We start from the raw sequence: 11,395 nt of genomic DNA, 5'->3' as shown, positions 1-11,395 counted from the left end.
TATTATGTGCCCACAGAGGCATTGTCAGTTACGCAGATTTATGCAGATTTAGACAGATACTAGTTCATACAAGTACATGCTTTCAGTCATTTCAGTTTATGAGTTCAGATCTTATCCATGATTCTTATGTATATATATTGTTCTTATGCCTTACATACTCGGTACATTATCCGTACTGACTCCCTGTTGCTCGGGGGGCTGCGTTCATGCCTGCAAGTATAGGGAGACAGACAGGTGGTCCAGCTCAGTAGGACCTCTAGATCTAGCAGTGGTCAGTACGCTCCATTCGATCCGGAGCTACAGTCAGTTTTGGTATGCCCCTTTTGAGATGTGTATGTATATGGGTATGACGGGCCCCTGTCCCGTCCTTTCTATAGCTTTTATTCCAGTAGAGGTTTGTAGACAGTTGTATGTAATAGTCAGATGATGCAGCCTTGTTGGCTTCTATTCTTTTGTGTACAGTATATGTATCAGCCTAGCTGGCTTGCACTGTTCTTCCGCATGTCGTGTATATATATGCAAATTGTATAGAGTTCTGATGTTTCTCTCCTATGAGATCAGTTTATGCCATTTATAGGCTTTTGATGTTCATTATGTTTCAGATACGTGTTTAGGGGTGTCTGGTCGCTAGAGATCAGACTCCCGTCACGGCTCATCGGTTTGGGTCGAGACATTACATATAAGATTCTTGTACCTGGAGGATCTTGACTTGCTTCTACTTTTGCCGCTGTCCTTTTGACCTCTGAAATTGCTTCTACCCCTGTCTTGAGTAACCAAAATATCGGAGTGTGAAGCTTCAGATCTTCTTCTCATCTCTTCATTCAAAAAACCACTCTTAGCATATTCCATAGTTACACCATCACTAGGAGCAGAATTAGTCAAAGAAACTCGAAGAGTTTCCCAAGAGTCTGGCAGAGTATTAAGAAACCAAAGTCCTTGTATTTCTTCATCAAACTTGACACCCATTCTAGACAGCTGATCAAGGACACCTTTGAAAATTATTTATATGATCAGAAATAGGACCGCGCTCTTTATATCTAATATTTATCAATTGTTTTAGTAGGAACAACTTGTTATTGCCAGTCTTCGAAGCATAAAGTGTCTCGAGCTTTTCCCACAAACTTTTAGCATTTGTCTCATTCACAATATGATTTCAAACATTATCTTCAACCCATTGCCTAATATAGCCATAAACCTGTAAGTGCTCAAATTCCTAATCCTCATCATTCATAGACTCGGGTTTCTTAGAAGCAAACACACATAAATGCATTTTCTTGACAAAAGAAGATCTTTCATCTTTCTTTTCCAAATATGGTAATTACCGTCATTTAAACAAACCATTTCGCTCATATTCGCCTGCATCATTCAAATAGATAATCAACACAACCAAATATAACCTTAAGCTCTTGATACCACTTTGTTGGGAAGAAACAAGCAATAAACAAATTGCATGACAAGGTAACAACAGAGGAAATATCCAAGTCAAAACTTCACACACTAGTTGAAACAAGAGAAAACAATAAACACTAGAAAAAATGGAAATCCGAGCAGCAACTATACCAACAATAAAATAGCAAAGCAAACAAAAATAAATTGAACGCAAGAGACACCAAATTTACTTGGTAAAACCCCTTCAAGGTGAAGAGGAAACATCCACAAGACCTCTGGCCCACAAAAACTCCATTAATAATCAATAAGAGTTACAACAATGTTCTCCAAATGGCTATAACATCAACGCTAAATACAGAGTAATAATACATAAAAGATAGCACCAAAACTAGTGAAGAAAGGAGAGAAATCACCCCCAAAAAGGAGCTACTGTTCGTACTCGGAAATTGGAGCTACAGACCACAAAATCCAATCTCTATCATTGAAATCGAAGAAACAGATGTTGAGAACCCCTAGTTCAAATTTGAGAACGATCGAAAGGTTAACGAATCGGAAAACGCTGTTTGAAGCGGACTGTTGTAGCAGATAATTTTTAGATGAAAATCTGCACTTCTCTCTCACTTTTTTTCTCTATATGGCTGCTATGAATTCACTCTTGTGTTATGAAAATAAGACCTAAGTTGATCCTATATATAGTGGATTTTAGGACAAAAGTGGGCTGGTCCGAATTAGATTGAGTTTTATTAATCCAAATTCACATAGGAAGGGAAAATTCAAAAACCCAACAGTGCAAGTGTTTGAGAGTGCTGTGAAACCTTGGGAAGCAACCGGTCATTTATTTGCAGCACAACAGAGCCGAAATCGCCTTTAAATTGTTAAAATATTAACATATATTACAATGTTAATTGAAAAGTTAATTTGATTGAAATTTAGATTTAACTAGTTAGATGAATTTAAATTCTTAAAACTTTTGAAAGTTGGTTGATGTTAATAAGGTGCCGAAGATGTTGAGACATGAGATTTCAAGTTCAATTCTTATCGTACAGTAGATTTATTCAAAAAATTTATGTTAGTATTCTTGCTGTTAGTGTATGCTAAGAAATGGTAGTATTTATAAGTTGACACTCGTAAATATTCGTTGGATTTCGGTGAAAAATAACTATTTAAATAGTTCCATTAATAAAATCAGGGATTTCCATCATTTTCAGTCTACGAAGGAGACAAGGGCATGACACCAAACATGTTCTACCCAGAGGCGAACCCACATGGAAGGGTGGGAGTGCATGTGCACTCGTTAGCTTCGGAAAAAAATATTTTTATATACCTTGAGAAATTAGTATATATTTAATTGTACACTCTAACAAACGAAAGTGTCTTTGAGTCACGTTGCTTGCAACCGCTGCTTCCCTTAGATGTCACCTCGGATCAAACCCGAATGTCACTTTTAATTATTTGTCTGAGCCTATTTTTAGGAAAACAATAAGCGTTAAATGAGCTCGCCCAGATTCGAACCTGCACTGAGCCTTTTTTTTAGGAAAACAATAAGCGTTAAATGAGCTCGCCTAGATTCGAAGCTGCATTGTCAACACATGTTTCACAGCCTTAGCCATTGAGCTATCTATTTCATTTGCTTCACTGTGTTAAATTGTATTTATTACTTGTATTTTTGCCACTGCTACGCTATTAGTGACCGGTCCGACACGATATTATTCCTCAATCGTCATTAAAAAATTTGTTGGCGTTTATGTTAAGATAATGGTGCCCCCGCCGTCTTAAAATCATGGATCTGCCTCTGGTTCTACCCTCAACCTCCATGCATCCGTCATTAGTAATCTCAATTCGCTTTTCCTGTTCACTAGTACACTGCGCACTACAACTAGTAGCCACTTTACTACTCAACATTTTGAGGGATTCAAAACTTAAAAGAGTGTTATATAAATTAGGATAGATAAAACTATTTTTTGTTTTTTCGCTGAAGAGGATAATTTTATGTAATATTAACTAGCCGTTATGGAAAGTGATTCTTTTCCTCTATATTGGTAACATAACAGTCATATATACCCAAATGCGTTGAAATAAAACGTGAAAGAACCGTAAGAACATCATTAGTATAATCATATTTAGACAATTATCAATACAATAGCTTCTCTGAAGATGTGTTCCTCCAAGATCATGAAGCAATCACCTGTAATTAGTAAGAATATGTAGTTTAATCATTTAACTATTGAACATAGAACATAGTACCCGAGAGTGATTCAATTTACAAAGAACTGAGGTTTAATTCCACAACCAATTGTAAGCCATGTAATAAAGTAAACAATTTCGTTTGGATAACAGAAATAGAGATAAGATATTTAGAAAAAGTGGGTACCCAGCTACTTGCATGGTCAAATTTAACGAAATCCTACCGAACTGATGTTGAGATGTAGTCACAGAGGAAGCTGTTTAATTTTTATAATTAATCCACAATTACTTGGTGTGAGTTGGGCGGCTCTTAAGATTTATACATTACTGTTGAAAAACTGTGTTCATCTAGAGGAATGTCAAATACACCTAGCTTAATCCTAACACGCAATTAAGTTGTACATATATTGTGCGATGAGTAGAAATTTATCTCTCTTTTTCCTATTAGATCAATTGAATATTATGCGAGTTTAGGATTAAGACGATGGCGGCGATTGAAATATTTTCCTGTAGATGCCTTTATTTATTCTCATCCACAACATTGACAACAGGATAGACATTTCCCTCGCTAACTACTGTCATCATCTTATAATTAGATAACTAATCAAAGAAAATAATCATCTTTCCTTGGGAAGTTATACTGAAAAGAAAGCACTAGAAATGGGGGGAAGGAATTCAAAGGCGAAATTCAGGGGATTTGCTTATCACAGCACATTGTATAAGCGTCACGTATTACGTATTGAGAAAAAAAGAAAAAAAGAAGTTGAAGTACAGGAAAAGTATATATATATATATATATATATACGTATTTAAGATAACTAGCCTGTCAATTAATTAACCATTAACTAGATTATCTCATTTGAAATTCTAGGCCGACAATTGTTTTTATACATTTTAAAAATATATCTTCGTCGTTTTAGACCATTATTTGGAGTTGCTTTAGAATTCAAACTTTTGAACTACGCACGTCTCTGATCAAAGATAAACAGAAAAAAAAAAAAAAAAAAAAAACTAGCGACCTCCGTTGCAATAAATTAATTGCACCAAAGTAAAGAGATTGCACGTTTTGCCCTTCAAATGGACATAAGTTCAACAAGTGAGCATTGCTCAGTTGGTAAAACACATCCACCCACGACTGGTAGGTCCGGGTTCCAGTCACGCTGAAGGGGAAGTGTGGAAACACTATAGATCCTCCAAAATGGGCACAAGTTCTTTACAGGTAAAAGTCATACATAACATAAGTTGTGAGATATTATGATGCAAAATATAAACTTATGCCTGCAAAAAAGTTATATGTTACGAGGGCCAAAATTTAAAGATCAAACAAAAAATAGGGACATAAGTGCGAATGACCACTAAAGTAACTCGTAGGGGTGCCAATGGTTTTCAAGAAACCGACTTAACCGGCCGAACCGTACCGTACAGTACCAAACCGATTTTTAGGTTTTTTCTAATAAAATCGACGGTTTTTATATAAATTTATAACCGTACCGAATAATTAGGTCGGTTTTTAATTTTATAAAAATATACCGAACTGAATAAGTTTATAGGTGTAAAATATATTTTATATATTAAATTTAAATATAATAAAATATTCAATATATTAAATTTAAATATAATAAATATTAAAATTTTCTTTTGGGTTCGGGATGATGAAAACGGCTACAAGCTGGCAAGGAGGTATCTGATGCAATATAGACGTATGGAGAAATTGCATGACCCCTCGTTGATGCATACAATATAATAAGGCTTAATACCTAGATGGACCTTAAACTTGGCATGTTTTGTAAGATAGACATATAAACTTATAAGGTGACCAGATAGACACTTAAACTTACTCAAAGTGTATTTTTCAAGTTTTTCAGTTGTTTTGAAAACAAAAACTATATTTTTTAAACACTCACAATTTTCATGGCCAAACAAGCCCTAAATATATCACAAAATATTTTTTTTAAAATGCAAAAATAAGGCAAACGCATAATATACATGAGACTATAAATGTGTACTTAAACCAATAAATACTCGCTAATCGCAATTTTGCAGCTTTCAATTAACTCGGTTTTTTTTTACACTTGAATAATTAAAAAACAATAACTTTAACCAATAAAAATCCTTAAAAAAAGAAATTTCAAATTAAGAAATTTCTTTTTTTTAAGGATTTTCTTCTCGGCTTTACAGTTTTCTTAACTTGAAATTTCTTTTACACTTGAAATACTGAACTTAGAAATTTCTTAATTTGAAATTTCTTTTTTTAAGGATTTTTATTGGTTAAAGTTATTATTTTTTAATTATTCAAGTGTAAAAAAAAAAATCCGAGTTAATTGAAAGCTGCAAAATTGCGATTAGCGAGTATTTATTGGTTTAAGTGCACATTTATAGTCTCATGTATATGCGTTTGCCTTATTTCAAGTGTAAAAGAAATTTCAAATTAAGAAAACTGTAAAGCCGAGAAGAAAATCCTTAAAAAAAAGAAATTTCTTAATTTGAAATTTCTTTTTTTAAGGATTTTTATTGGTTAAAGTTATTGTTTTTTATTATTCAAGTGTAAAAAACAAACCGAGTTAATTGAAAGCTGCAAAATTGCGATTAACGAGTATTTATTGGTTTAAGTGCACATTTATAGTCTCATGTATATGCGTTTGCCTTATTTCAAGTGTAAAAGAAATTTCAAATTAAGAAAACTGTAAAGCCGAGAAGAAAATCCTTAAAAAAAAGAAATTTCTTAATTTGAAATTTCTTTTTTTAAGGATTTTTATTGGTTAAAGTTATTGTTTTTTATTATTCAAGTGTAAAAAAAAAACCGAGTTAATTGAAAGCTGCAAAATTGCGATTAACGAGTATTTATTGGTTTAAGTGCACATTTATAGTCTCATGTATATGCGTTTGCCTTATTTTTGCATTTTAAAAAAAATATTTTGTGATATATTTAGGGCTTGTTTGGCCATGAAAATTGTGAGTGTTTAAAAAATATAGTTTTTGTTTTCAAAACAACTGAAAAACTTGAAAAATACACTTTGAGTAAGTTTAAGTGTCTATCTGGTCACCTTATAAGTTTATATGCCTATCTTACAAAACATGCCAAGTTTAAGGGTCCATCTGGGTATTAAGCCATATAATAATAATAACTACGTTTCGTTCCGAACAATTAGCTTCATATAATCCCTTGATGTGTAAATTAGGTGCAGGCAATTAATGTTAAAGATAATGTCGGTTTGATGAGAGGCACATAAAGCTGTCAATTTCACTTACAACTTTAAAAAGTACTCCCTCAGTTTCAATTTATGTGAATCTATTTTTTTTAATCCGTATCAAAATGAATAACTTTTTTTCTAATTTGAAAATAAATTCACTTTATGAAATAATTTACGGCCACACAAATATTCAAGATTTATTTTGAACCATAAATTTTAAAAATCTTTACTCTTTCTTAAATGTCATGGCCCAGTCAAATGAGTTTACATAATTTAAAACGGAGAGAGTATATTATTAGATGACAAATCAAGTCAAGTCAAAGAAACAAAGTCAAAAATCAAAGCCTCTACGCTTCTGGATTTTGCTGAGTTGGCAAATAACACTCATTTTCATAGCTGCTCCAAGTTTGCACGTAATCAATGTCATCATCACCATTCCTTATCCTTCACAACTATATTAACTTCATTTTTCCTCTCTATTTTGACACCATCACACATCGAATATTTTTCTATAGTAACCATGGCTTCTTCATCTTCATGTTTACATGCCATTCTCTTGTGCTCTCTTCTTTTTATTACTTCAACCATAGCCCAAAACCAAACTTCTTTCCGTCCCAAAGGCCTAATTCTCCCCGTCACAAAAGATGCTTCGACTCTCCAATACCTTACACAAATTAACCAAAGAACACCTCTTGTTCCTGTAAGTTTAACTCTTGATCTTGGTGGCCAATTTTTGTGGGTTGATTGTGACCAAGGTTACGTCTCCTCCTCGTATAAACCAGCCAGGTGTCGCTCCGCCCAGTGCTCACTGGCTGAATCTTCCAGTTGTGGAGAATGTTTTTCTCCACCTAGACCAGGTTGCAATAATAACACGTGTGGTCTATTTCCTGATAACACAGTTACTAGAACCGCTACTAGTGGAGAGTTAGCTTCTGATATTGTATCAGTACAGTCTTCTAATGGAAAAAATCCTGGCAGGAATGTAAGCGATAAAGATTTTCTCTTTGTTTGTGGCGCTACATTTCTTTTGCAAGGTCTTGCTAGTGGTGTAAAGGGGATGGCTGGTCTTGGAAGAACAAGAATATCTCTTCCTTCTCAATTCTCAGCTGAATTTAGCTTCCCTAGAAAATTTGCTGTTTGTTTGAGCTCTTCAACCAATTCTAAGGGTGTTGTTCTTTTTGGAGATGGTCCTTATTTTTTCCTTCCTAATAGGGAATTCTCAAACAATGATTTTCAATACACTCCACTTTTCATCAATCCAGTTAGCACAGCCTCAGCTTTTTCCTCAGGACAACCATCTTCTGAATACTTCATTGGAGTAAAATCTATTAAGATTAACCAAAAGGTTGTCCCAATAAACACAACTTTGTTGTCAATTGACAATCAAGGCGTTGGTGGAACTAAAATTAGCACAGTGAATCCTTACACAGTCTTGGAGACTTCAATATACAATGCTGTTATAAATTTCTTTGTCAAGGAACTTGCTAATGTCACAAGGGTTTCACCCGTGGCACCATTCGGGGCTTGTTTTGACTCAAGAAACATTTCGAGTACAAGAGTTGGACCAGGTGTGCCATCCATTGATCTTGTTTTGCAAAATGAGAATGTTTATTGGAGGATTTTTGGAGCAAACTCAATGGTACAAGTTAGTGAAAATGTTTTGTGTCTTGGGTTTGTGGATGGTGGTGTTAATGCAAGAACTTCTATTGTGATTGGAGGACACACAATTGAGAACAATCTTTTGCAGTTTGATATTGCAAGATCAAGATTGGGATTCACATCTTCAATCCTTTTCCGACAAACTACATGTGCCAATTTTAACTTCACTTCAATTGCTTAGGTTGTGTGGACCAAAGTTGTTTAATTATAGTGAATTTTAATAATGTTCAAAGTTTGCCGTTTGAACACTTTGTAATAATTGGACCTCTATATGAATAAGATTTCTTGTAATTTGTGCGTTGACAACTTTGTTAAATTTGGTGTGGATAATGCATTTATATACATTTCTTAAGACCTTTTTGCCTTTTCCCCAAAATTTAGATTAGCCCCGAGACTTTAATTTTTTCCTTTTAATTGGTTATAGTCATTTTATTCATCAACCAGGCCTTTTGTCTTTATAATTATTATGGTTTAAATATCTCGATTGGTTAGCATATTTCGTAGTCATAACACCTCATGATCTCACATTTAATGGGTGATGTAGATTGAACAAATTCGGTGAAGAAGACCAGTGCAAACTTTAATTAACAATTTTTTTCTGAGTTTCTACTATGAAAGGATTAAAAAGCTTTGAGTGATGGTATTCCGCAGAGGAGATTCTTGCGTTATAAGCTTATTTTAAGTTATTTTGACAAGCTTAATAAAATAGTAGTTTTAAACATTATATTAAAGGTACTATATGTCAAGTATTTATAATATAAAACCAGCAAAAATCAACAAATTGTTCACTCTAATTAGTGGCTTTTCATACGTACTAGATTAATTTGACCAAGATTTTACTATTTAATCCCTATATTTTTTTTATTCTCAAAGTATTCTTTAATTTCAAAACAAAATCCGTAACTTCCTCTCCATTTTATTTCTATCATTCTCCACTACAAAAAAGCGCTCTATTTGCAGGGCTCAAATTCACATATTGCGGCGGTCATCTGTTGTTACGGCGGTCCTCAAAACCCCCCAATTCTGTTCGTCGCAAATAAATTGCGAAGGTTTTTTGGTCGACCGCTGCTATAAAATTATGGCGGTTGTTTACGTATTTAACGGCGGATTTGACCTCTGTAATTCGTAAACTTGACTATTTAATATTTCTTATTAAAAAACATTCTGGGGGTTAAAACCCCCGCAATTCGTTTATTTAGCGAGGGTTTTCAACCTCTGCAAGTTTGAAAAATGTATCTTTAACTGACTAGATGTTGGCACTTATGCTATTGTTGATGATACCTGATATGATTTTTCTAATATATTAATATAATGAAGCATCAATTTATTATTCAAATTGCTTACTAAAATCAAGTAACATCAATATATTATTAAACCATATTGACATTAACATAAATTAAGTTATCATTAATCTCAAAAACTAACATTAAACACATCAACTCCAACGTCAGTATTATCATTAGTCCCAAAAACTAACATGAAACACATCCACTCCGACCAGTAATCATAAAGGATCCACTACATCCACTGAATCAACTACCATACTTAATTGTCTAACACAATTGCACGGAACTTCATTGGTTGTTATTCGGAGTACTCCCACCAAATGATCTTCACTCACACAGGTCTGCTCGCCGCATCGCTTGGCTACAAAAAGAATTTAGAATAAAATTAATCAAAAGGCAGAAGAAAAAGGCATAACAGAAGAATAATTCTAGATTCAGACAATTAAAATGCAAGGAAACAAAGGTTTTCCAAATACCATAAAAAACTAATATTAGACAGCTTCAACAACAATCTAAAAGTTATTCTCGATACAACACATCATTTTAAAGTGTCAATTACAAGACATTACTATATTTATATCCAAATACGAACTCCACAAAAGCACAAAGCCTCTTGAAAAATAAAAATAAAAAAATACCCTAACATAGAAGCATATAAGTAAAAGCAGATGCACCAAGCTGCAGAAGCCAAAGTATATAGCAAATCAAATTCATGAATCCAGACTTATAAAAATCTGCATTCAGGCAGAACCAATAAAAGCAGCTACACCAAGCTGTCAAAACACCTGAATCAAACATCCATTCACAACTCCATACATCATTCCACATTTGAAGATGGTTGATCTGAAGATGACACTCCCAACCTATGTACTTGATAATTATCAGGGCTGAGTCAAAGTGTATGTGGGGATAATGACTAGAAGTCTAGAACTATGAGTCTGTGAAGAAAATGATTTTTTGTATGTTAGGTATCTGAGATAGAGACCCAAAAACAAATCAAAGCTTCACTGTGCTCTTTGTAGTGCCTACTATTAGAGCTGCCTTTCTCCTAATATTTCCTGTTTGGTTTATCGTTTAGGCCATGAGGCATACTGACCTATAGAACCATGTCTAGCATCTACCTAGCTTGTATTTAGCTAAATTTTTCTCTTCTTTTTGTCAACTCAACAGTGTTGATAAAGTAGGTTCTGTTATATCTGGATAACTCCAACTGTTATCCCAGATATCTTGGTACTTAATCCCGCCTTCTCCAACTCCCAAGGGCAAGCTTAAGAAATTTCTTTGTCCCCAAACCCAACAAAACTTAAATAGTACATTGTCCCTAAAAAGAAGTTTACAACTTAGGTTGCTTCCTTAAAGATCAATAAAAGGTATAAATTCGAAGAGCATCTGCATGCATTCTGATAATGCAGGTGGGATGTCCAGCTATTTTTTGGATTTACGGATAATGTATTCCTCTACATGTTGCTATGATCTCCATTTTACTCATTGCTAGCATGTTTGTTTCAACTTAATACTTGGTGATTAAACTACCTTGTTTTCTGTGCTCTATCTATCTCTCTCCCCTCCATTGGTTAATTTGCTGATTATTAAACTGTCACCAGAGCAAGGATATGGTAATGCGCTCCCTGAGAAACTGAAGACAGGAAAGTGGAATGTGTACATGTTAGAATAGTTAGTTCAAAC

The 11,395-nt window shown here is 34.0% G+C and overlaps 1 protein-coding gene across 1 annotated transcript; it reads left to right on the top strand.

Annotated features, from left to right (window-relative positions):
- The first annotated feature begins 7,238 nt into the window (after window positions 1-7,238).
- LOC132644991 (probable aspartic proteinase GIP2) lies at window positions 7,239-8,775 on the top strand. Its single transcript, XM_060361691.1, has one exon. It carries the CDS (start codon window positions 7,285-7,287, stop codon window positions 8,602-8,604), a length of 1,320 nt encoding a protein of 439 aa, XP_060217674.1. The 5' UTR covers window positions 7,239-7,284; the 3' UTR covers window positions 8,605-8,775.
- Window positions 8,776-11,395: the final 2,620 nt, after the last annotated feature.

Source organism: Lycium barbarum, chromosome 6 (assembly GCF_019175385.1).
Source record: "Lycium barbarum isolate Lr01 chromosome 6, ASM1917538v2, whole genome shotgun sequence".
In the NCBI taxonomy this organism is placed as follows: Eukaryota; Viridiplantae; Streptophyta; class Magnoliopsida; order Solanales; family Solanaceae; genus Lycium; species Lycium barbarum.
This window is presented reverse-complemented; position numbering and strand designations above follow the sequence as displayed.